The sequence below is a fragment of the Oncorhynchus mykiss genome, chromosome 21, assembly GCF_013265735.2.
Source record: "Oncorhynchus mykiss isolate Arlee chromosome 21, USDA_OmykA_1.1, whole genome shotgun sequence".
NCBI classification, from domain to species: Eukaryota; Metazoa; Chordata; class Actinopteri; order Salmoniformes; family Salmonidae; genus Oncorhynchus; species Oncorhynchus mykiss.
This window is the reverse complement of record NC_048585.1, coordinates 46,069,771-46,096,752: the sequence shown is the minus strand read 5'-3', so window position 1 is coordinate 46,096,752 and position 26,982 is coordinate 46,069,771. Positions and strand designations below refer to the sequence as shown.

Here is a 26,982-nt window from a genome sequence, read left to right as displayed (position 1 = left end):
TGGTAATTCAAGCTGGAGTCGAGGGGGTATAGCCAAGCAGGCGAGATAAATAATGGGTCTTTAGGCCTCAGACGTCCAGCTTGTTGTAGCCCCCCCATGGTGCACATTTTGGCTTTTGCCGTAGCACTACACAGCTGTACCTTGTGCTAGGGCACCGTGGGCAACAGCTTGAAACGAGATCTAGTTGGAAAAGGCTATTTTAATGCCAGCTCTAGCTTTCAGTGATTTACTAAGTGCTTCAACTAAGAGAGAGGCAAAGTTTTATCAAATTTGCCATAAACTTCAATTATGTGACTCTCTGATTTACCCTGTTTTGTTTAAGACCCAGAAATGTATCGGGAAGATTTTGCCTAGCACTCACAGAGGTCGTGCCCCGCCATGAATTTGATGAGATTGGAATGTAAACTCCACATAAAGTGAATCCATGAAAGGCAAAAGACGGTAACCCGCTAGCCTGAGAAGTGTTTGATTTCGCCACTCTATCAACAGTAGATTCATCTCGGATCATCTTCAACCATCTCCCCACAGACTGTATACTATGTGCTCTGTCTACTGTGTAAACTAAGCCCACATAATACACATTAAACCCTATAGCCAACCACACACTACATAACAAATATGTCCTACCTTACAAATGTATCCCAACTCATAACTGTTTCCTACTTCATAAATGTTTCACACTTACAATAAGAGGTTTTAATTTAACCTAAAGCTTGTTTCTGGTCAAATAAAACTTCATCCTCACCTTCACTTCATGATGTATTAACACCTACCATACCAACACATATACTCTACTTCACAACTAAGGGCTACTCCATGGTACTTGATTTATTTATCTGTTATTTTACCAGGTAAGTTGACTGAGAACACGTTCTCATTTTCAGCAACGACCTGGGGAATAGTTACAGGGGAGAGGAGGGGGATGAATGAGCCAATTGTAAACTGGGGATGATTAGGTAGCCATGATGGTTTGAGAGCCAGATTGGGAATTTAACCAGGACACCAGGGTTAACACCCCTACTCTTACGATAAGTGCCATGGAATCTTTAATGACCTCAGAGTCAGGACACCCATTTAACGTCCCATCCGAAAGATGGAACCCTACACAGGGCAGTGTCCCGAATCACTGCCCTGGGGCATTGGGATATTTTTTTAGACCAGAGTAAAGAGTGCCTCCTACTGGGCCTCCAACACCACTTCCAGCAGCATCTGGTCTCACATCCAGGGACTGACCAGGACCAACCCTGCTTATCTTGAGAAGAATGCCAGCAGACGTATGTATGCAGGGTGGTATGCTGCTGGCTATCATGTCCATACCGTTGACCTTCATTTAACAGGGTAGCCTAGCCAGTGTGTGATAACAGTTATCACTAGGTCACACTCCGGTCATCGCTAATGGAAAGGGCTCGTCAATATCCCATTAGCCAGCTAGCACACACAGCTAGCAGCCCCGCAGGTTCATGGGCAAAGGACAAGCAGCTGTTATGGCCCCCAATAAAAGCTGACCTGGATAAAGAGGCTGGGAAAATACCGTGGTGCTTTGGCGCCAATGCCCTAAGTCATATCTAATGGCCTGTGGAGAGAGGCCCAGCAAGAGAGATTAGTCTATATGGTAATATTTGTCTCAAGGGGAGGGGACAAAAGGTACAGTAAATAAAGTATGTATGAATAGAGACGTGTGTGTGTGTGTGTGTGTGCTGGACTTCACACTGCAGTTGGCTGTAGACTTGCCACATGTGAAGCAGAATGTTGTGGTAAGGTTGTAGTTAGGTTATAATAAGGTTGTAATAAATTACTTATCTTGTATGAATAGAGGTCTGTGTGTGTGTGTGTGTTTAAAACTGCAGACATTTACAGCCATTAATAACATGTTTGGGATTGGAATGTTGCAGTAAGGTTGAAATACAGTAATGATAGGCTACATGAAGAGTAGAAAGTGTTCTATTCATACTGTGGTTGGCTGTAGCCACTGACTAACCACGTGGAAAAGCCATGTGAAGCTGAATATTGCAATAAAGTTGCCTTATGGTTGTCATGCGAACATGAACCGTCTTACTGTTCACCCAGAGAGGTGCTCCATGTAGTCCAGGTGCACAATGTCACTTTGACTATTATTGCCATAATCTTTTCTTATGAATCATCAAGACTGCTGCTGAGGGCTTAATAAATGATCACTGTGTGTGAGGGCTGAGCTCATTTGCAGTGTTATCTATCCAGGATGGGTGTGAACGTTTTAAACGTTAAGACAACATTGGGACATTAAAAAATCCCTAACCAAAAGCATTTTTTTTTCCTTCCACAAAATTAAAATCATAGTGCATTTATCACAAAACTACCACTAACAGGTCCCAATCATCATCATAAAGGGAGCATTTTAAATTAAACAATTAACAAACGCATCAATGCTGTAAGGAGATATGTATCCTTCGTGAAACTAGCCAGCAGCAGGCAAGCTACAACAAGCTAAATCAGCTGATGAAATCACTGGCGACCGATACACATATTTTGTGTAGGAGTAGAGATGCCTTTTTGTCAACTTTCTTACTGTATCAGAGTATGAGTCTGTCTGCCCCAGTGCCCATGTTTCATAGCGAGCGAGTCATGCACAAGACGGGCAGCGGTACACAATGGCATGCGCGTTTTTGGAATATTGATAAGTGGCAGTTGTGACGTCAAGTACGCATCGTCTCATTGCTCATTTTGGCCAAAACACTTGAAGACTCAAGTGATCACTATTGAACACAACAGCAAGTAGCACTTGATAAACAGCTTAGGGGCCAAGTGTTCGGTTTGAGATGTAGCCTATGAATGAGGAAGGTAGAACTTGATGGAAAGCCGTTTTTGGAAACATTTTCCATTTGTCACCTTAATATCCAGGTGACTTCATGCTGGTGGTCCATCCCTGGTCTGTGTGCTGGACTTGACTGTACGGTTACCTCACTGGCTTTGCATTGCGTGAGCTAAAACCCTGCTCCTTCTCCACCACTGGCTCTGTTAGCACTACTCTGCCAGGGAAAGGTCCCTTGGAGGAAGCACCAGTCACATCTATAATTCACACACTTCTGTGTAATATCAAATCCACCTCCCTCTTATGTAACGTTAGATGGATATAGCCTATTTGGTCACTTTAAGGCTATGAGAATTTCAACAGAAAGGGTACCAGTGCTACTGAGGTTTTCGGCTGCTCTGATTGCTGCAGAAGTTGCACATGGATCCGTGCGTGCGTCTCATTAGCAGGGGAAACGGAGGGGAAACGGTGGCCTTGCGAGACCCAAGATCAAAGAAGGAGTTTGTCGGGTTTTTGAGTGTTGAAGTGGCATTTACGACGCACAGCTGATTTCTAACAATGGTTTCATAACAAACACAGACCTGCTTCACAAATAGCTGAGGAGTTTTCTAGGAGAAAATAAATACTTGGTTGAGCAGAATTTGGCATAGGGATCTGAGGCCTTGTGTGGGAAGGATGGACAGTAGAGTGGAGTGGGATGGTAAGACGGTGACCAGGAGGGAAATGGTAAGGTAGCCTTGATACTGAAAGAAAAGCAGAGAAGAAGTAAGGGAAGGAAGGGGATATATTTTTAATTCCATTATTATTGAGTCTTGTTCAATGCCAGTCAGTACCATCCAGAAAGTCTACCTCTTTTCATTCCTCTGATTTCATCCTTTCTTTACATTTTTTTCTCTTCTCCCTTCCTTTTTTCTCAAGGATGTTTTATTTCCTGTCTGCGTTCCCTCATCTTTCTCAGTCCCTTTGCCGCAAAATCTCAAAAGCATCTCTTTCCTTTTAGTAAATCCAAAGGCAGCTGGCAAGACAGGACTACACACACACACACACACACACACACACACACACACACACACACACACACACACACACACACACACACACACACAGCGGCCCATTAAATAGTCATGTGTGGCCCAAGCGTGACTCATCTAATGTAGGGGACGTGCCTCATACACAGCCGCTGGTCTACTGTCTAAGCCACTGGCATAGACTCTAACAGAACACAACAGCTATTCTGGTTCATCATTCATTTAGTTGTAAGAGAGCCAGAAGAACAGACAGGCAGGTTCCCCATACTGCGACCGCAACTAAATGTTTTGGAAACGGTTGTGGAAAAGTTAGTCATAACGGAGGTTGAGTATGTCGTTGTGCGTTCGTGCCGAAGGTTTTTGTATATATATGGTTGTGATTGTTGGGTTGAAGAGAAGGCACGGTAGAGGCAGAGGAACAAACACACACACACACACACACACACAGAGGGCCAAGTTTCCGTGCACCTAATTGAGTCTCTACTATCCAGAAGACAAGGCAATGCCACTTCATGGAAGTACATGAACACACACAGACATGCACACGCTCAAGTCTGATAATAATGTTGGAGGTTATGGAAGAGTGGAGGTTCTCTTCTATTAAGGTGAAGTTGTCAGAGGTGCCTGTATGAGCTAGTAGTCTAATCGTATAGTTTCAGTGTGTGTGGGTCAGTGAAGGAATCATTGACCCCATTCTTATCTATGAAAGCAGTTATTAAACAGGTGCATACCATTGATATTGACAGAGGACGTCATTGTTCCCTATCAGACCAGGTGAGCTCAGTCTCAATAATTGTGTGGTCTGCTCTATACGGTGAATGACCTGTAAATTAGTGTCTTCATACTGCAACTCAACTCTACAGTAAATTAGCTATAGGGTTCTAATGTATTCAGAATGTCTCAAACCTGCAAACACCAACCAAGTATATTGAAAGAACTCCGCATAAGGGCCCCAGATTTGTGGGATAGATGGTATCTGTTGCAGTGTCAGTTAAATTATTTTCACAAGTTTTCTTTTTTTTCATAGTCATTGTCCTTTTGAAGTGTTTGAATCCTCAACAGTTTGAATTTTCCGTGTGTATGTGTGTGGCCACCGAGTTGGAACATGTAGGTGCAGGGAGAGCGGGACTCGCAAGCCACTGCATGCTCGCCTGAAAAGCGGATTGTTCAGAATTTGCTAAAAAAGCTCGATATCAGCAGAGCTTGCATAATGGCAGAGGCTTGTTCTCGTGGGCTACGTAAATAGTGCTTTCACCTCACATTCCCTCTGGCAACTGATGCACGACGGACATGTTGGTCCTTTACAACGTTGGTGATTTACCACTTTGTTCCTTTGTGAACCTCCTCACAACCCACATTAATAACTGATCTCTCTCTTTCTCTCTTTCCATCCCTCTATCCACCCACCTGTCCCTCATCCTTTATCTTTCTTGTTCCATTTCTCTCTCGCCCTCTCAAACACTTTTCCTTAACTCTCTCTTCTCTCGGTCTTCATACATCTCTTCCCCACTCTCCTCCTTTCCAGGTAAGACGCCTACTACTGACACAGGTGCTGGAGGGGACTACGGCGTGCCCACCCCAGGCCCTGCCTTCAAGGAGGTGTGGCAGGTCAAGGTGTGGCCTAAAGGGCTGGGCCAGGCCAAGAACCTGGTGGGTGTCTACCGGCTGTGCCTGACCGACAAGACGGTCAACTTTGTCAAGCTCAACTCGGATGCGGCCGCCGTGGTCCTGCAGTTGATGAATGTGCGCCGCTGCGGTCACTCCGAAAACTTCTTCTTTGTGGAGGTTGGTCGCTCTGCGGTTACGGGCCCTGGGGAATTCTGGATGCAGGTAAGATGAAATGTAACACAGGCCCAATCTCTGGGGTTACAGCTGTGAATGGCTATGGTGTTTTAATTTAAGTCAAGCCGTGTATTCCTCCTGATGCATGACCATTTGATGTTGGCTAAATTCAAAGGAAAAGTTACAGTAGGGAATTTGTTAAGTTCATTAGAGTCAACTTCACCTCAAATTGCAGCCCAAATAAACGCTTCACAGAGTTCAAGTAACAGACACAACATCAACTGTTCAGTCCTTCATGGTCGAATTGCTGCAAAGAAACCACTACTAAAGGACACCAATAAGAAGAAGAGACTTGCTTGGGCCAAAAAAACACTAGCAATGGACATTAGGCCGGTGGAAATCTGTCCTTCGGTCTGATGAGTCCAAATTTGAGATACTTGGTTACAACCGCCGTGTCTTTGTAAGACGAAGAGTAGGTGAACGGATGATCTCCGCATGTGTGGTTCCCACCGTGAAGCATGGAGGGGAGGAGGAGGTGTGATCGTGTGGGGGTGCTTTGCTGGTGACACTGTCAGTAATTTATTTAGAAATCAAGCACACTTAACCAGCATGGCTTCCATAGCATTCTGTAGCAATGCATCATCCCGTCTGATTTGCACTTAGTCCCACTATCATTTGTTTTTCAACCGGACAATGAACCAAAACACACCTCCAGGCTGTGTAAGGGCTATTTTACCAATAATGAAAGTGATTGAGTGCTGCATCAGATGACCTGGCCTCCAAAATCACCCGATCTCATCCCATTTGAAATGGTTTGGGAAGAGTTGAACCGCAGAGTGAAGGAAAAGCAGCCAACAAGTGCTCAGCATATGTGTGAATTCCTTCAAGACTGTTGGAAAAGCATTCCTCTTGAAGCTGGTTGAGAGAATGCCAAGAGGTCATCAAGGGTGGCTACTTTGAAGAATCTAAAATCAAAAATATATTTAGATTTGTTAACACTTGGTTACTATATGGTTCCATATGTGTTATTTCATAGTTTTGATGTCTTCACTATTATTCTACAATGTAGAAAATAGTAAAAATGAGTAGGTTGAATGAGTAGGTGTGTCCAAATGTCTGACTGGTGCTGTATATGTACTTTGGTTTGCTCAGAAAACTTGGGGGTACAAATAAAATCACGTGTGCTGAATTTGGGCCGCCTATTGGGAAACCCTGGGTTAAATGTTAAGATTGTAGATTAGTGGTTAGTTAGAACATGTGGTTGTAAATACATAGAGTATGACTGTGTTGTGCCTCATGCAGGTGGATGACTCAGTGGTGGCCCAGAACATGCATGAGACCCTACTGGAAGCCATGAAAGCCCTGAGTGAGGAGTTCCGCCAACGCAGCAAGTCACAGTCCAATTCTGGGCCAGGTGGGGGAGCCACCGCCTCCAACCCCATCAGCGTCCCCTCGCGACGCCACCATCCCAACCCGCCTCCCAGCCAGGTGGGCTTCACCCGAAGGCCTCGCACCGAGCCGCCCGGAGGGTCTGGAACAGGCGGCAACAGCGCAAACGCATCACCCACCCCCCGCCACAGTTTCCCCAGGTCAGGCACAGCCAGTGATGGGGGTAAAGGAGAAGAAGGGGTGGGGGGAGCGTGCGGAGGTGTAGGTCAGAGTTCCAGTCCTACCACCAATGGGTCCTGCTCCACCACACCCATCCTCAGGTCTAAGTTGGCCCGTTCTGCCTCCACCCCAACCAAGAACAACTCCCTGAGCCTGATGCGCTCCATCTCCACCCCAGCTCCCTACCCAGCTCCTAGCTTGTCCTCCAGCTCCAGCCACTGCTCTGAGTTTGGGGTAGTGGTGGGTGCAACCGGAGGAGGTGGAGAAGCAACAGGGACCGGTGCCTACAGCCGCCTCCACTCCCACAACGCCTCCGTGTCGGGCTCCCCCAGCGATTATGGCTCCTCGGATGAGTACGGCTCCAGCCCTGGAGAGCACTCTGCCCCCTCCCCCAACATGCCAGGAGGGTCAGCCAGGTCAGGCCGTTATCAATCCCTGGACGACGAGGCTGCTAACTACATCCTAATGGGCCAGCGTGGTGGTGGAGCTCCAACATCTGGCTCTCTGCCTGCCGGAGCATCCAGCTCAGCCCCTTCTCACCAGCCCCAGACCAGGAGGGTCCTGCGGCGCTCCTCTAGCCGGGAATGTGAAGCCGAGAGGCAGTTGCTGAGCAAGCGGGCGTCCCTGCCTCCCATGGCCCTGGAGCGCCTGGCCCCGCGACCCCACAGGGGGGAGGAGGAGCAGGATGAAGACGTTGCGGACTACGCCATCATGTCCCGCAGCACCAGCGGGGATTCCTTCACCACCTGCGTCTCCTCACAAAGAGACTCTGAGATGAGCCCCGGTGGAGGGGGGGGAGGAGGGGGATACCTGGACGTGGCTGTAGAGTTGGTTGGTAGTGGAGGTATAGTGCGGGATAACGGCTATATGTCCATGCTACCGGGAGGAGTTACCCAACCTCCAGTCTCCCTCACCCACTCGCTTTCCGTCTCTGACTCGGAGTCCAAGCCAGCGGATGACTACATGGCCATGACGCCTAACAACAGCGTGTCCCCCCCGCAGCAGATCCGGCCCCCTCCTGGCTCTGGCGACGGCTACATGATGATGTCACCCAACAGCAGCTGCTCTCCAGACCAGCGTGGCTGCCTGGGAGGTGTGGCCTGGGTGGACAGCAGCAGCGCCGACAGCCGGGCGGGCAGCGACTACATGAACATGTCTCCCATCAGCATCCGCTCGGCTAACAGCAGCCCCCCTCCCCCCGAGCAACCCCCTCAGACAGACCACCACCCCTCACTGCAGGCCCCCAAGATGGTCTACTCCTACTACTCACTGCCCCGCTCCTACAAACACACGCCACCTGGTGGACACTTTGAGGACGGTCCCGGCCGAGGCAGGAGGCCCAATGGGAGCAGTGATGTCAGAGGAGTTGGCAGGGCGGTAGTGGTTCGTCAGGACCCCAATTTGGGTGCAGTCCAAGGTCGCCACCTGTCCCTCTCCTCGTCCTCATACTCCTCCAGCTCTGCCAGCAGTGAGAGCCTAGGGGAGAACGAGGACAGGGCTCTCCAGGGAGCAGGGTCCTCAGGTGGGGGAGCTCACTCTAAAGACATGGGGCTCCTCCAGCAGAGACGGGCAGCCCCCAAGCAGGGCCAGCAGGGGGGACCCAGGACCCGGCCTGTCAGCCTGTTTGTGGACGTGTCCAAAGCAAACACCCTCCCCAGGGTCCGTGAGAACCCCCTCCCCCCGGAGCCCAAGAGCCCAGGGGAGTACGTCAGCATTGAATTCAAGGGAGATCAAAGCGCCAGAGGAGGGCCAGGAGGTGGGGGAGGGAGGGGACTCAGACACGGGCTGTCCCTGCCTCACGGCTCCAGCCAGCACCCTTCCCACCGGCCTGCCTCTTGCCTGGGGGGGTTCCTGCCCCTCCCCCGAAGCCCCTCCACCCCCCAGACCCCCATCATGCCCCTCACCCCTCCATCCGCCTCAGAATATGTCAACATGGACCTGCGGCCCTCACCGTCCCCCTCTCCCCTCTCCCTGACACCACTGAGCTTCCCCACCTTCCCCACCCCACCAACGCCCCCTCCAATGATCCTGGTCCCCAAGGCCCACGACGAGTACAGGGTGGCCCTTCAGCAGCAAGGCGGGCCAGAGGGTGCTGAAGCGGGGCCCAGGACAAACAGACAGACTACCCATGTAGTGGTGACTCAATCAGAGTCCCCTACCTCCTGCGGGGACTATACAGAGATGGCCTTCAGCCTGAAAAACAACACCGTCCCCAGCTCCACGTCCAACAACACCTTCCCCAAAGCCCCCTCCCCAGCCAGGCCCGATCCCCCAGTCCCTGTCGTCACCCTGGGCCTGGATTTCCCCCTGCCTAAACCTGGGCCCAACCCGGACCACGGGGCTAAAGTGATCCGGGCCGACCCCCAGGGCCGCAGGCGCCACTGCTCCGAAACCTTCCTCGCCTCCCCCTCTCTCCCTCCCCCCTCCTCCAACTCCTCCTCTTCTGCCTCTCTCTTCCCTGAGCAAGCCCAGGCCGTGGCTCGCCGGCTTGGGTTTGAGGGCATGCTGTGGGGGAATGGAGTGTCGGCCGAGCATCTCCCCTCACAGTTCCTCCACCCTGGGCCTGGCATACCCGCTGCCCAGGCTTTGTCCATGGAGCAAGGCCTTAACTACATAGACTTGGACTTGGCCAACAAAGAGAGCCCTCATTCAGCCTTAGATGGGTCCTCAACCATACAGGCTATCCCCCCTCGCCTCTACTCGTCCGTACTGAATGGGGGGGGCGGGGTGGGGGTGTCCGGGGCAGGCATTGGGGGTAGTGGCGGCTCCAACCTCAACACCTATGCCAGCATTGACTTCTACAAGTCAGAAGAGCTGCGGACGCATCCGAACGGAAACAAAGACGGTACAGGTGAGAGTTAATTTCTACTCCTTATGCCATGTTTGGGGGGAAGGTCTAAATGTCCTCTCTCTGTGATGTTTTGTGTACAGCTTTGGTTGCCCTCCTGCTCCTCTTCCTATGCCACCCCTCTCTTTCTCTCACTCTCTTTCTCCCCCCCCATCTCTATCTCTCTCCTGTCTCCTGCTGCTACTGTCTACATTTTTCAGATGAAACGGTTGCATTTCAGATTCTGTCCATCTATGCTTATATGCAGGCCCACCTGGTGCTGGATTATCCAGCAGGCACCACAAGCACACACACACACGCCAATCAGGTCTTTGTTACTGTCTATTTACGCCTAAATGAGAAGAGATATGGTGAGTCTGCTATCTTTAGCTAAGTACATACGGTTTTTATCTTAGTACATATTTATGCAAGTTTATTAGCAGGAAATGGCTTCAAAATGGAAATGTGGAAAAAAGTAAATAGTTGGACTCACACTCAATATCACCAGCTGACATGGGAACGGAAGGGTAGCCTAGTGGTTAGAGCATTGTACTAGTAACCGAAAGTTTGCAAGTTCAAATCCCCGAGCTGACAAGGTGCAAATCTGTCATTCTGCCCCTGAACAGGCAGTTAACCCACTGTTCCTAGGCTGTCATTGAAAATAAGAATTTGTTCTTAACTGACTTGCCTAGTTAAATAAAGGTAAAATAAATAGATGTAGCTTATAACTCCTTGCACTTAGCTCAATTTCTGACAAACATGTTCTCTGAGTAGGAGACAAATGTTCTCTGAGCGAAGCCACTTGTTAGACGCTTGTTAGAGAAGTCTGTCTGCTATTTAAATAGACCCCAGTTAAACCCTGAGTGGGGATTTATAAACCAGATTGGGTAGTGAAGTGCTGAGTCGCGCTGGGCTAGCTAGCTTTCAAACAGTGGGCCTTTATGGAGAATGTTAGCACCGTTAGCTAGCCTTCAAACAGTGGGCCTTTATGGAGAACGTTACCACCGTTAGTTAGCCTCCACAGTAGGTATTTTGGGGAAATCTCTGGCTGTGCGTGTTAGCATGGTCGCGTCAGTGAGGCAGCGTGGGGCAGAATGTTACACGTTGGCTGGGAATGTTGAGAGGGGGCCAGTGTTTCACTACCGCAAACTGCTCCCAAATCAAATGCCTCTGTGCAGTGTCCCCTCCTCCCTTCATCCCTCAAGTCTATTCCGCCTCCCCCTTTTTCTTCCTCCAATAAATGACCCTTTTGTTCGGGTGTTTCTGCCGTGGTGTCTCTCTCTAACTTACACTCTCCTGTCTTTCTCCTCTCTCTCCTGTCTCTCTCTAACTTACTCTCTCACTCAGTCACTCATTCAGTCACTCATTCAGTCACTCACTCACACTCTCTCTTTCTCTCTCTCCCTTTCCCTCTAACTTACTCTCCCCTGTCTCTCGCTCTCTATTTCTCTCCTCACTGTCTTTCTTTCCTCTCACAATCTCTTTCTTTCGCTTCTCCCCCCCCCCCCCATCTCTCTCTCTCCTCTTTTTTCACATTGTCTCGCTCCATCCCAGAACGATGAGTCCCCCTCTTATTGAGAAGTGGAGGAAAGAAACTAGGATAGAGAGAATTAATGAAAGAGAGATAGAATGAGAGATGTTGTGGAGTACCCAAAAGTACAGATTGATCCTTAGACTACGGCGCGGTTTGGAAGCAATGAATCGTTTCGTCTGTGCATTTATTTAGGCCTAAAAATGTTTGGTCAACTAACTCCATGGTAATTGTGGGGAATTTATTTTCTGGCAAGCTTGTGTGTGTGTGTGTGTGTGTGTGTGAGATGCAAACTAGTCACTTTTCGGAGAAATTCACAGTTTTGAATCCAAAATAGATGATTTGTGTAGATCCGATGCGAAAAGTGGGGTGGGGGGGGTTGGATCACTACTGGCTGTAATGAACGAGTGATGCGCGTTTGGCGCAATACTGGCTGTATCCAAGGCCCAGCCCATCGTTCACATAACAACAGAATGCAGCATGCATTGGTTCGAATCCAGTGTGGCTAAATGCTTATGCTTCTAGATCCGACAGTGCAGCAGCATCTAACAGGTAATATCTAACAATTCCACAACACAACCTAATACACACAATCTAGTAAAGGAATGGGATGAGAATATATGAGTATAAAATATATGGATGAGCAGTGACAGAGCGGCTAAGATGCAATATATGGTAAAGAATATATAGTGAAGGATACAGTATATACCAATGAGATGAGTAATGTGAGATATGTAAACATTCTTAAAGTGGCATTATTAAAGTGACTAGTGTTCCATTAATTAAAGTGGCCAATGATATCAAGTCGGTAGGTATGCAGCCACCTCTCTGTGCTAGTGGTGGCTGTATAACAATCTGATGGCCTTGAAATATAAGCTGTTTTTCAGTCTCCCGCTCCCAGCTTTGATGCACCTGTACTGACCTCGCCTTCTGGATGGAAGTGGGGTAAACAGGTAGTGGCTTGCGCCTTCTTCACCACACTGTCTGTGTGCGTGGACCATTTCAGTTTGTTGTTGATATGTACACCGAGGAACTTTCCACCTTCTCCACTGATGTCCCGTTGATGTGGATAGGGGCTGCTCCCTCTGCGGTTTCCTGAAGTCCACAATCATCTCTTTTGATTTGCTGACATTGAGAGGTTATTTTCCTGACACCACACTCCGAGGGCCCTCACCTCCTCCTTATTGTGTCGTCTGCAAACTTGAGTTGGAGGCATGCATGGCCACGCAGTCATGGGTGAACAGAGAGTACAGGAGAGGGCTGAGAACGCACCCTTTTGTGGGGCCCCAGTGTTGAGGATCAGCGAAGTGGAGATGTTTTTTCCTACCTTCACCACTTGGGGGCGGCCCGTCAGGAAGTCCAGGACCCAGTTGCACAGGGCGGGGTCGGGACCCAGGGTCTCAATCTTAATGATGAGTTTGGAGGGCACTATGGTGTTGAATGCTGAGCTGTAGTCAAAGGAAAAGCATTCTTACATAGGTATTCCTCTGTTCCAGATGGGATATGGCAGTGTGATGGCGATTGCATTGTCTGTGGATATATTAGGGTGGTAAGCAAATTGGACTGGGTCTAGGGTAACGGGTAGGGTGGAGGTGATTTGATCCTTTAGCCTCTCAAAGCACTACATGATGACAGAAGTGAGTGCTATGGTGCGATAGTCATTTAGTTCAGTTAACTTAGCTTTCTTGGGAACAGGAACAATGGTGGCCATCTTAAATGTGGGGACAGCAGAATGGGATAGGGATTGATTGAATATTGATTGATTGAATATGTCCGTTAACACATCAGACCGCTGGTCTGCACATGCTCTGAGGACGCGGCTAGGGATGCCGTCTGGGCCGGTGGCCTTGCGAGGGTTAAAACGTTTAAATGTGGAGAAGGAGAAGAAGAGCCTACAGTCTTTGGTAGCGGGCCGTGTCGGTGGCACTATATTGTCCTCAAAGCGCGCAAAGAAGTTGTTTCATTTGTCTGGGAGCAAGACGTCGGTGTCTGCGACGAGGCTAGTTTTCTTTTAGTAATCCTTGATTGTCTTTAGACCCTGCCACGTGTCTTGTGTTTGAGCCGTTGAATTGCGACTCCACTTTGTCTCTATACTGAACCTTTGCTTGTTTAATTACCTTACGGCGGGAATAACCACACTGTTTGTATTCGGTCATGTTTCCAGTCGCCTTGCCATGATTAAATGCGGTGGTACATGCTTTCAGTTTTGCGCGACTGCTGCCATCAATCCCCGGTTTCTGGTTAGGGTAGGTTTTAATAGTCTCTGTGAGTACAACATCTCCTATACACTTCCTTATAAACTTGCTCACCGAGTCAGCGTATACGTCAATGTTATTGTCTGAGGCTACCCGGAACATATCCCAGTCCACGCGATCGAAACAACAATCGTGAAGCGTGGAATCCGATTGGTCAGACCAGCGTTGGATAGACCTAAGCATGGGCCCTCCTGTTTTTAGTTTCTGCCTATAAGAGGGGAGCAACAAGATAGAATCATGGTCAGATTTGACAAATGGACGGTGGTCGAGTGGGTTACTCGCTTGTGTACTGCAATCGATATGCTGATAGAATTTAGGTAGCCTTGTTCTCAGATTAGTTTTGTTAAAATCCCCAGCTACAATACATGCAGCCTCATGATATATGGTTTCCAGTTTGCGTAAACTCCAGTGAAGTTTCTTGATGGCTGTCTTGAAATCCGCTTGTGGGGGGATATACAGTTGAAGTTGGAAGTTTACATACCCCTTAGCCAAAAACATTTAAACTCCGTTTTTCACAATTCCTGACATTTAATCCTAATAAAAATTCCCTGTCTTATGTCAGTTATGATCACCACTTTATTTTAAGAATGTGAAATGTCAGAATAATAGCAGAGTGATTTTATTTCAGCTTTTATTTCTTTCATCACATTCCCAGTGGGTCAGAATTTTACATACACTCAATTAGTATTTGGTAGCATTGCCTTTAAATTGTTTAACTTGGGTCAAACGTTTCGGGTAGCCTTCCCACAGCTTCCCACAATAAGTTGGGTGAATTTTGGCCCATTCCTCCTGACAGAGATTCTATGGGATTGAGGTCACGGCTTTGTGATGGCCACTCCAATACCTTGACTTTGTTGTCCTTAAAACTTCTTGACGCACCCTATCCCGTTAGCGGGATCATTTTCATAAAAACCCGCCGAATTGCAGCGCGCCATATTCAAACAAAATTACTAAACATATTTAATTTTCATGAAATCACAAGTGCAATAAAGCAAAACACAGTTTAGCTTGTTGTTAATCCACCTGTCGTGTCAGATTTAGAAAATATGCTTTACAGCGAAAGCAATCCAAGCGTTTGTGTGAGTTTATCGATCACTAGACAAAACATTATGAACACCTAGCATCGAAACAGCTTGGTCACGAAAATCAGAAAAGCAATAAAATTAATCGCTTACCTTTGATCTTCGGATGTTTTCACTGACGAGACTCCCAGTTACACAATAAATGTTCCTTTTATATCCAAAATACCTCCATTTGTTTGCCGCGTTATGTTCAGAAATCCACAGGCTTGAGCGGTCACGACATCGCGACGAAAATTCCAAATAGTATCCGTAATGCCAACAGAAACATGTCAAACTTTTTTATAATCAATCCTCAGGTTGTTTTTAAAATATATAGTCGATAATATATCAATCGGGACAATCGCTTTTTCAATAGGAGTGGGAGAGACAATGGCTGCCCCACTCTGTTGCGCAAGCAAAACTCATGCGAACACCCAGCTATCCACTGACGCAATGTTATCTTTCTCGCTAATTTTTCAAAATAAAAGCCTGAAACTATGTCTAAAGACTGTTGACACCTTGAGGAAGCAATAGGAAAAGGAATCTGGTTGATATCCCTTTAAATAGAACGAAGGCAGGTTATGGAACATGGAGCTTTCAAAATAGAAGCCACTTCCTGGTTTGATTTTCCTCAGGTTTTCGCCTGCGATATCAGTTCTGTTATACTCACAGACAATATTTTGACAGTTTTGGAAACTTTAGAGTTTTCTATCCTAATCTGACAATTATATGCATATTCTAGTTTCTTGGCCTGAGAAATAAGCCGTTTCAAATGGGTACGTTTTTCATCCAAAAAATAAAAATACTGCCCCCTACACTCAACAAGTTAAGCCATTTTGCCACAACTTTGGAAGTATGCTTGGGGTCATTGTCCATTTGGAAGACCCATTTGCGACCAACCTTTAACTTCCTGACTGATGTCTTGAGATGTTGCTTCAATATATCCACATAATTTTCCTGCCTCACTATGCCATCTATTTTGTGAAGTGCACCAGTCCCTCCTGCAGCAAATCACCCCCACAACATGATGCTGCCACCCCCGTGCTTCACGGTTGGGATGGTGTTCTTCGGCTTGCAAGCCTCCTCCTTTTTCCTCTTAACATAACGATGGACATTATGGCCAAACAGTTCTATTTTTGTTTCATCAGACCAGAGGACATTTCTCCAGAAAGTACGATCTTTGTCCCCATGTGCAGTTGCAAACCGTAGTCTGGCTTTTTTATGGCGGTTTTGGAGCAGTGGCTTCTTCCTTGCTGAGCAGCCTTTCAGGTTTTGTCGGTATAGGACTCGTTTTACTGTGGATATAGATGCTTTTGTACCGGTTTCCTCCAGCATCTTCACAAGGTCCTTTGCTGTTGTTTTGGGATTGATTTGCACTTTTCGCACCAAAGAAGTGAATCTCTAGGAGACAGAACGCGTCTCCTTCCTGAGTGGTATGATGGCTGCGTGGTCCCATCGTGTTTATACTTCCGTACTATTGTTTGTACAGATGAACGTGGTACCTTCAGGCATTTGGAAATTGCTCCCAAGGATGAGCCAGACTTGTGGAGGTCTACATTTGTTTTCTGAGGTCTTGGCTGATTTCTTTTGATTTTCCCATGATGTCAAGCGAAGAGGCACTGAGTTTGAAGGTAGGTCTTGAAATGCATCCACAGATACACCTACAATTGATTCAAATTATGTCAATTAGCCCATCAGAAGCTTCTAAAGCCATGACATCATTTTCTGGAATTTTCCAAGCTGTTTAAAGGCACAGTCAACTTTAGTGTATGTAAACTTCTGACCCACTGGAATTGTGATACAGTGAAATAATCTGTCTGTAATCAATTGTTGGAAAAATTACTTGTCATACACAAAGTAGATGTCCTAACTGACTTGCCAAAACTATAGTTTGTTAACAAGACATTTGTGGAGTGGTTGAAAAACACTTAGGTTGGAGTCATTAAAACTCGTATGTAAACTTCTGACTTCAACTGTACATGGCTGTGACGATAACCGAGGAGAGTTCTCTTGGGAGATCATACAGTTTGCATTTGTTTTGAGGAATTCTAGGTCAGGTGAACAAATGGACTTGAGTTCTTGTATGTTGTTACAATTACACAATGAGTCTTTAATCATGAAAGTGTGTGTGTGTGTTTTGTGTGTGGTATGTATGCTCTTAGTACAGCCTCAAGGGTTCATTGAGTCCATGGGAGAGCTTCCCAAACTTTAACAGCACATGACTGCAAATTGACACTAGAAAATGCAGGAGACCCCACTTTGAAAAATGATATTCCCGAGTTACCGCTGGGTGTTTGCAACACATAACAACATGAATGTGCATCCTAATAGTAGTTGTAACTAAGAAAGTTCTATTCTATAACCATTTGAAGAGATTACAGATTTTCTCAGGTGACCCCATTTCAACTTTGTGACCCCACATGGGGTTCCGACCCCAGATTTGGGAACCACCGATCTAGAGTGGGATCATTAAATGTGTTGTTTAATAGGAGCTCATACTGTAAATGATTTTAGATGAGGACGTCACACGTGTCCCTTCTTGAATCAAACAACCGTGTGGTTCCACCTCATGTCTGTGTGTTTCAACTACAGCACTTACTTCAAACTGAGTTGGATGGATGGAATGAGTGCATGTGTTTACCAAGGAGTGAATCACGTTTCCCCCCCCCCCCCCCCCCTAAAAAGTCTGATGGAAATCAAATCACCCTGTAGGCCATGCCAACATGTTCCAGTAAGACCTGACTCTATTAACCTTCTCATCACAATGTTGCTACTTGCCCCTCTATCCTTGCTCATTTGAAATAAACTACCAATGCTAAACCGACATCTAGCCCCTACCCACTGTGAGTTGCCCCCAACCACTGACACAGGATCTGATACTTTTCAACCTTTTCATTTCAACAAATCATATTTTACCTCCCTAAAGAGGTGGCACAAAAACTCAGACTAGTGAGACACAAAACAGTGCAAGAAATTAGGTAAAACAGTGCAAGAATTGAGGTCACTGCCCATTTGGTATAACCTGGTCTAGCCGGTATACATGCCAGTAGCATGTCGCTGCCCAGTAACACTCTGTAACGCTACTCTGCTTCCTGGCAAGCCTGAGGGTGACATGGCATGTTGGCAGCTCCTTTGAAAGCCCCATGCCACGTGTGGAATTCCTGCTTGCTCGGGACACACACACACACACACACACACACAACGGGGTACACACACTTGGGAGGGAGGGGAACAATAAGATCCATTTACCCAAATCTAACTCTCTCTCCCTCACCCTCTCTCTCACTCACTCACTCACTCACACAGAGAGAGAGAGAGATCTGGCCTTGCCTCACTGTGCTGTGGTGGCTGCTCATCCTGTGGTAAGTGCCTCAAGAGATGTGAGGGATAGGGGGAAGTTGAGCCGAGGTAGTTTAGAAGTATTTAATCCATCTCCCCCTCCCTCTGCACCCCCCACCAGAAAGAATGGCTCTCGTTGTTGGAGTTATATTAGATCTGCCACCCAATACACACACACCCTCTCTCTCTCATACACACACGCATAGTGCCCTGACCGTCACCAGCGGAGTTCCATTTAGAGACAGTTTTACATAACAGGACTAGCCCATAACCCATGGTTCCCCTGGATTACAGGACAGAATACTCAGACTAACAGACTGAACAAGTCTACTCTGTCATTTCATCCCTGACCTGTAACCATAGCGATGCTTATTTATATGCTCCCAGTATTTTAACTCTCCTTTTGGACTTGTTGTATGATGACTGCCATCAGTTCTGGCACAGCCAGAAGAGGACTGGCCACCCCACATAGCCTGGTTCCTCTCTAGGTTTCTTCCTAGGTTTTGGCCTTTCTAGGGAGTTTTTCCTAGCCACCGTGCTTCTTCACCTGCATTGCTTGCTGTTTGGGGTTTTAGGCTGGGTTTCTGTACAGCACTTTGAGATATCAGCTGATGTACGAAGGGCTATATAAAATAAATTTGATTGATTGATTGATCAGTGCACAGCATGTGTACTGCGTTTGGTATAAAAAAAATACCCTACTTTTTTACATAGTAGTGTAAGACTTGCAGACTACAGCATCTGACTAGATATGTCATACAATCAGTTTTCCTTTGGTGACATTTTGACACTAAAAACATACAGAGATGTTACCAATACTCAACGTGACACAATTCAAAAGGTATTTCCGAAACGGTCAAATAAAGTGTTACGGGAGGTTTTGAATATTGTACAACTCACCTATTGAATCACATGCATCATGTGATCCTTCTCATGGATCATACCGAAACAGAGATTGTTATGAAATGAATGCTGCCACAGATATTGCGTGACACGATCCGTTTTGATAACGGCTCCACATTCTTCCACTGTCAAATGTTAGGCTAGTTTCTCTAATTTAGTGCATGCGTTCGTTCACATGTAGAATCTAGATTCGACTCTACTTTTGTTTTCTATTTCTAAGGCCAACATTTCCATGTCTATAGCCATGTGAGTGACGTCTGGTCCTGGAGATCCTTGGGGACCAGATCCAGTGGTTGTTACTGGCTCAGAAATGGTTCAAGTCAACAGAAGAGAGATGGAGATTAGACTGTTTGTAATCGTCGGTCTAGTTCTACCCATTTATATCCCGCTGTGATCTACTGTAATGTATTCTCCCCCATGTGCCAGGCCTGTACACCACGCTCAACAGCCCACCGCAGATTATACACAGCCTATATTGGGTCAAATGTGAGCTCTGTAATGGATTTATCTCTAATCTAGATATAGTACTGATTACTGTTGGCAGTGTTGCAGTTCTCTTAAAACAATGAATGTCCTAATCGTGTCTATGGCAGAATTAGCCTGGAAGTTCCACTGTTTTATAAATCTAAAATACAATATAAATACATTACTATATATTTCTAATGTAGCAGAACCGAACCCAGCTCAACCTCTTCCTGTTTTAGTCATGTGTTTTTTCCGGTTAGGGCTTGAACATCTGTCCTATTGCCGTCTACAAATGATACTGGATATTGCTTTCCACAACTCAGTAGCTACCTAGTAGCTACAGCACTCTACTCAAACAGTGATCTCACGGTACAGATACGCATGTTACAGTCTTGTATGAAACAATGTCAAGGATTTTTTAAATGTTTTTATTTAAAGCTCCCTGTTGTTATCCTGTGTTGGTCTGAGTCTCCTGTAAAGTACACAGTGGTGTGCATCCCTATTGGCATCCTATTCCCTATGGGCCCTGGTCAGAAGTAGTGTACTATATAGGGCAGGTATTCCCAAACTGTGGAACGCTTACCCCCAGGGGTACGCGCAATGCCGTTGGGGGTACGCGCAAGACGCCACTTGGGTACACCTCAGCATCCACCGAGAGACTCTTGCTGCCAAGGGAATGCCTGACCGCTTGAAAGATGTTTTGGACACAACCATTTTCACTGTAAACTTTGTTAAAGCAAGGCCACTGAACGCTCGTGCATTTTCTGCATTATGCAATGATATGGACAGCGACCATGTAACGCTTTTACAACATACAGAAGTGCGCTGGTTATCAAGGGGCAAAGTATTGACACGTCTTGTTGAATTGAGAGACGAGCTTATCGTTTTCTATACGGACCATAATTTTCACTTGTCTGACCGCTTGCATGAAGAAGAGTTTCTCACACGACTGGCCTATCTGGGTGATGTTTTTTCTCGCCTGAATGATCTGAATCTAGGATTACAGGGAATCTCCGCAACTATATTCAGTGTGCGGGACAAAATTGAGGTTGAGGTTGGCGCTCGTCGCTGTCTGCATTAACAAGGACAACACACAGGTCTTTCCATCATTGTATGATGTTTTCCGTGCAAATGAACCCAAGTTTACGGACAATGTCGAATGTGATATAGCAAAGCACCTGAGTGAGTTGGGTGCGCAATTACGCAGGTCATCCATTTCGGTAAAGTACATGAAACAACTGGATTCGTTATCCCTTTCATACCCTGCCTCCAGTCCACTTGCCGATATCTGAACAAGAGAGCCTCATCGAAATTACAACAAGAGGTTCTGTGAAAATTTAATTTAATCAGAAGCCACTGCCAGATTTCAGAATTGGACTGCGCTCAGAGTATCCTGTCTTGGCAAATCGCACTGTTAAGACACTGATGCCCTTTGCAACCACATACCTATGTGAGAGTGGATTCTCGCCCCTCACTAGCATGAAAAATAAATGCAGGCACAGACTGTGTGGGGAAATGATTTAAGACTGAGACTCTCTCCAATATAACCCAATATTGCAGAGTTATGTGCATCATTTCAAACACACCCTTCTCATTAACCTGTGGTGAGTTATTCACAATTTTCGATGAACAAATAAAGTTTTATGTGTAAGATGGCTAAATAAAGAGCAAAATTATTGATTATTATTTGTGCCCTGGTCCTATAAGAGCTCTGTCACTTCCCACTCACACTCTCTTATGTTTAATAAATGTATAGTGTGTGTGGCAGGCTTACAATGATGGCAAAAAAACATTTGAGAGTGTGCTGACCCTGGTGCTAGAGGGGGTATGCAGCTGGAGGTTGAATGTTTGAAGGGGTACGGGACTATCGAATGTTGGGGAACCACTGCTATAGGGTATGTGATTACAGTTGGAACGCAGTAGTGTTTGGGTGAGCACCACATTCCATTTAGTGACATCTCTCCAGTTCTCTCATTAAACCACATTGTCAAGAAGTCATGAATCCAGTTGAATGTTAGTGAAGTAGCTCAATGTACCCCTACATGGGTTGCCCACAACCCAAACCAAAATCCCTGGGAGTGGGTGATCTAAACCACAAACAAACAACGCGGTGCTGCAGCTTTCAACATCAGGGCACCATACGGTCCCAGTCCACACTGGAACACAACACAGTAGAGGTCGACCTATTAATCGGAACGGCCGATTTAATTAGGGCCGATTTCAAGTTTTCATAACAAATCGGAAATCTGTATTTTTGGATAATTATTTTTTATTTTTTTTACACCTTTATTTAACCCGGCAAGTCAGTTAAGAACACATTCTTATTTTCAATGACGGCCATGGAATGGTGGGTTAACTGCCATGTTCAGGGGCAGAACGATAGATTTTTACCTTGTCTGCTCAGGGATTCAGTCTTGCAACCTTACGGTTAACTAGTCCAACGCTCTAACCACCTGCCTCACGAGGAGACCGCCTGTTACATGAATGCAGTAAGAAGCCAAGGTAAGTTGCTAGCTAGCATTAAACTTATCTTATAAAAAACAATCAATCATCATCACTAGTTATAACTACACATGGTTGATGATATTACTAGTTTATCTAGCGTGTCCTGCGGTGCGCATTCGTGAAAAAGGACTGTTGTTGCTCCAACATGTACCTAACCATAAACATCAATGCCTTTCTTAAAATCAATACACAGAAGTAAATATTTTTAAACCTGCATATTTAGCTAAAAGAAATCTAGGTTAGCAGGCAATATTAACCAGATGAAATTGTGTCACTTCTCTTGCGTTCATTGCACGCGGAGTCAAGGTATATGCAACAGTTTGGGCCGCCTAGCTCATTGCGAACTAATTTGCCAGAATTTTACGTAATTATGACATAACATTGAAGGTTGTGCAATGTAACAGCAATATTTAGACTTAGGGATGCCATCCGTTAGAGAAAATACTGAACGGTTCCGTATTTCACTGGAAGAATAAACGTTTTGTTTTCGAAATGATCGTTTCCGGATTCGACCATATTAATGACCTAAGGCTCGTATTTCTGTGTGTTATTATGTTATAATTAAGTCTATGATTTGATAGAGCAGTCTGACTGAGCAATGGTAGGCACCAGTAGGCTCGTAAGCATTCATTCAAACAACACTTTCTTGCGTGTATTTTGCCAGCAGCTCTTTGCAATGCTTCAAGCATTGCGCTGTTTATGACTTCAAGCCTATCAACTCCCGAGATTAGACTCGTGTAACCGATGTGAAATGGCAAGCTAGTTAGCGGGGTGCGTGCTAATAGCGTTTCAAACGTCACTCGCTCTGAGACTTGGAGTAGTTGTTCCCCTTGCTCTGCATGGGTAACGCTGCTTCGAGGGTGGCTGTTATCGATGTGTTCCTGGTTCGAGCCCAGGTTGCGGCGAGGAGAGGGATGGAAGCTATTCTGTTACACTGGCAATACTAAAGTGCCTATAAGAACATCCAATAGTCAAAGGTATATGAAATACAAATCGTATAGAGAGAAATAGTCCTGTAATTCCTATAATAACTACAACCTAAAACTTCTTACCTGGGAATATTGAAGACTCATGTTAAAAGGAACCACCAGCTTTCATATGTTCTGAGCAAGGAACTTAAACGTTAGCTTTCTTACATGGCACATATTGCACTTTTACTTTCTTCTCCAACACTTTGTTTTTTCATTATTTAAACCAAATTAAACATGTTTCATTATTTATTTGAGGGTAAAATGATTTTATTGATGTATTGTATTAAGTTAAAATAAGTGTTCATTCAGTATTGTTGTAATTGTCATTATTACAAATTTAAAAAATTAAATCGGTATCGGCTTTTTTTGGTCCTCCAATCGGTATCGGCGTTGAAAAATCATATTTGGTCGACCTCTACAACACAGCTTAGGCAGGGGAGTTTTACCACACACACACACTCAGAGGTTTTTAATCATAGAGCTCAACAGAGTGGATCTTTCCACTATACTGTTGAGAGTAGGAGAGGGACGTGAGACAGCAAAGCACACGGGCCAGCAGAACGGGACAAGTAAAACCAGAAATGACATGTTTGTTCTGTGTCACTGTAATGTCATCTGTGTTCTAAGTTTACCAGTCTAAATGATGTTTTGTGTGTGTGCATTTATGACCTTTAAAGTCCACCTGTTCGTGTGTGTTGCGTCTGTCCCTGAAGTACTGGCTTGCGTGGCCTAATCTCCCATTGCCTAATCTCAGAGAGAGAGGCCGACGCAGCTACCCTAAATGTAGTAAAAACCACTTGTTTCATCATATGCATAATATAATATTCACCATAATTTTGCTTGTCAATTGTAATCTATAATGTTCGGTGATCTTTCTGCTCTATTCTATTCCCTCCTCTATGTTGTAATATTCTACGTCAGTGGTTGATTTTGATGGAATTCGAAAGCCTTTTTGTTGCCTGTTGTGGACAGTCAAGTGTTAGCTTTAGTACACAGGCTGGAGAATGGAGAGCTACACTTGTCATGGTGATACTCCGACTCAGAAGTTGCACAGGAACAAATATTGAGAGAGAATGAGGGAGAGGGAAAGAAAAAGAGGGAAGGAGAAAGAAAGGAGGGAGAGGGAAGGAGGGAGAGAGAGTGGTTTTCTTGGAATTTTTGCCCGCAGGAGAGGAAGTGTGTTTAGTTTAGCGCTGTTTCCTAAGCAATACAAATGAAAGAAGTACAAATAAAGTCTCACTCTGTCCTGCTCTTTATCTCTCCATTTAGTCATTTAGCAAACACTCTTAACCCTAATTGCTCCTGTAAGTCGCTCTGGATAAGTGCCTTACTCAAGGGCACATCAACAGATGTTTAACCTAGTTGGATTTGAACCGGCGACCTTTCAGTAACTGGCTCAACGCTCGTAACCACTAGGCTACCTACCACACAGCCCGTTCACCCTTTCTTTCCTTCTCTCCTTCGGTCTCTGTCTCGCCTTCTCTCCTACATTCTCTCTCTCTCTCTGCCACTATCAGTTAACTCTCCATGTTATCCTATCAGTCTCACCCCCTTATCTCTCCTTCTCTCACTCCACTCTGTCCAATCTCTTCCAACCATCTCCCATCTTCCCATTTGTTTGTCTCCACAGTTCCGTTCTGCAAGCACACACGTACACACACTTGGTGGGAGGTTGCTGATGGTGATGGGAAATTGTGTGTGTGTGTGACCTTGTTGTTCATGGAGGTCATGGTGAAAGACCTGACTAGCTTCATTCCTATGCTCAAGAGAAGGGCAAGGGGGGAGAAAAGAGGAGGAGAGAGAGAGATATGGGGTGATAAGGAGAGCGCAGTGTCACAATAGACCTGTGCTTTTGTGTGTATTGTATGTCTGGGAGGATATACACGGATATCTGGGTGTGTGAATTTGTTGAGTAAATGCAGTAGGCCACTCTTGTTAAGTTCCTGTGTCCTATGGTAACACACCCAGTCCCATCCTTAAGTACACTAGTATATGACGTAAGGCTGGGAATTGCCAGGGACCTCACGATGCGATATTATCACGATACCTATGCAGTGTTTCCCCAAGGATTCTACACATTTTGTCATGGGGCTCAGATAATTTGCAGCATCAAAGTTAATTTCCTGTAGTTCTACACATTTTGCCATGGGGCTGAGAGAACATTTTCAGTTTTGAAGGTCATTTTCGTCAATGAAACACATTTTTCCACGTTCTTATGCCATCTGAGTGACTCAAACATTAAAACAAAATCAATGGGGGCCATGTTGTATTTTGAATTTAGTCTCGTTTTTATTTAGGTGATTGTTAGTTCTCAAAGATGATCTTTTCAAAAAATATATTGCTCCATTATATTTTCTACATATTTTATGTCTGGTTTTAGTCGTTTAAGTTCACACTGAAAACATTTTACCTTCCTGAAACTTCTGCTGCAGAAGGAAAAGAGAGGCATAAGAGAACTAGTTTGGTCAGTCATGGAAATAAAAGTGCTGAAAACAAATTGCCCCACTATTTAAAAAGACAGAGTAGCAGCTATGAAGTAACATTACTGTAGTTTTGGTGCAGGTACAGCCGACTAGTGCAAAAATAATTTTGCGATCTAAACTCAGCAAAAAAGAAACGTCCCTTTTTCTGGACCCTGTCTTTCAAAGATCATTCATAAAAATCTAAATAACTAAACAGATCATTGTAAAGGGTTTAATAACCTCTTTGGGCCGAGATCCCGCTAACGGGATTGATATGACAACAGCCAGTGAAAGTGCAGGACGCCAAATTCAAAACAAACAGAAAACCCATAATTACAATTCCTCAAACATACAAGTATTTTACACCATTTTAAAGATACACTTCTTGTTAATCCCACCAGTGTCCGATTTCAAAAAGGCTTTACAGCGAAAGCAAACCAAACGATTGTTAGGTCAGAGCCAAGTCACAGAAAAACACAGCCATTTTCCAGCCAAAGAGAGGAGTCACAAAAAGCAGAAAGAGAAATTAATCACTTACCTTTGATCTTCATCAGATGACACTCATAGGACTACATGTTACACAATACATGCATGTTTTGTTCGATAGTTCATATTTATATAAAAAAAACTCAGTTTACATTGGCGCATTACGTTTAGTAGTTCCAAAACATCCAGCGATTTTGCAGAGAGCCACATCAATTTACAGAAATACTCATAATAAACATTGATAAAAGATACAACTATTTTGCAGAGAATTATAGATACACTTCTCCTTAATGCAACCGCTGTGTCAGATTTCAAAAAAACTTTACGAAAAAAGCACACCGTGCTATAATCTGAGTACGGTCCTCAGAGACCAAAACAACCCAAACAGATATCCGCCATGTTGTGTAGTCAACAGAAGTCAGAAATAGCATTATAAATATTCACTTACCTTTGATGATCTTCATCAGAATGCACTCACAGGAATCCCAGTTCCACAATAAATGTTTGTTTTGTTCGATAATGTCCATAATTTTTGTCAAAATACCTCCTTTTTTTGGCGCGCGTTTAGCCCAGTAATCCAAATTCATGATGCGCGATCACAAGGAGCAGAAAAAGTCAAAAAGTTCTGTTACAGTCCGTAGAAACATGTCAAGTGATGTATAGAATCAATCTTTAGGATGTTTTTAACATAAATCTTCAGTAATTTTCCAACCGGAGAATTCCTTTGTCTTCAGAAATGCAATGAAACTCAAGCTAACTCTCACGTGAACGCTCGTGTCCAGCTCGTGGCTCTCTGTCAGGCCTCTGACTCATTCCCCTCTCATTCGCCCCCACTTCACAGTAGAAGCATCAAACAAGGTTCTAAAGACTGTTGACATCTAGTGGAAGCCTTAGGAAGTGCAATTTCACCCCATAGACACTGTGTATTTGATAGGCCAAGAGCTGAAAAACTACAAACCTCAGATTTTCCA

General features: G+C 45.3%; 1 protein-coding gene across 2 annotated transcripts in view; it reads left to right on the top strand.

Annotated features, from left to right (window-relative positions):
- LOC110500592 (insulin receptor substrate 1-B) overlaps positions 1–26,982 on the top strand; it is an 82,792-nt gene that overhangs the window by 28,276 nt on the left and 27,534 nt on the right. For both annotated transcript variants that reach the window (XR_005038620.1, XM_021578010.2), the window contains exons 2-3: positions 5,342–5,646; positions 6,901–10,057. Coding sequence is in view for 1 of the 2 variants with exons in the window: in XM_021578010.2 (XP_021433685.2) it covers positions 5,342–5,646; positions 6,901–10,057 (3,462 nt within the window). In the remaining variant the exon portion in view is untranslated. The remainder of the gene's footprint in view (positions 1–5,341; positions 5,647–6,900; positions 10,058–26,982) is intronic.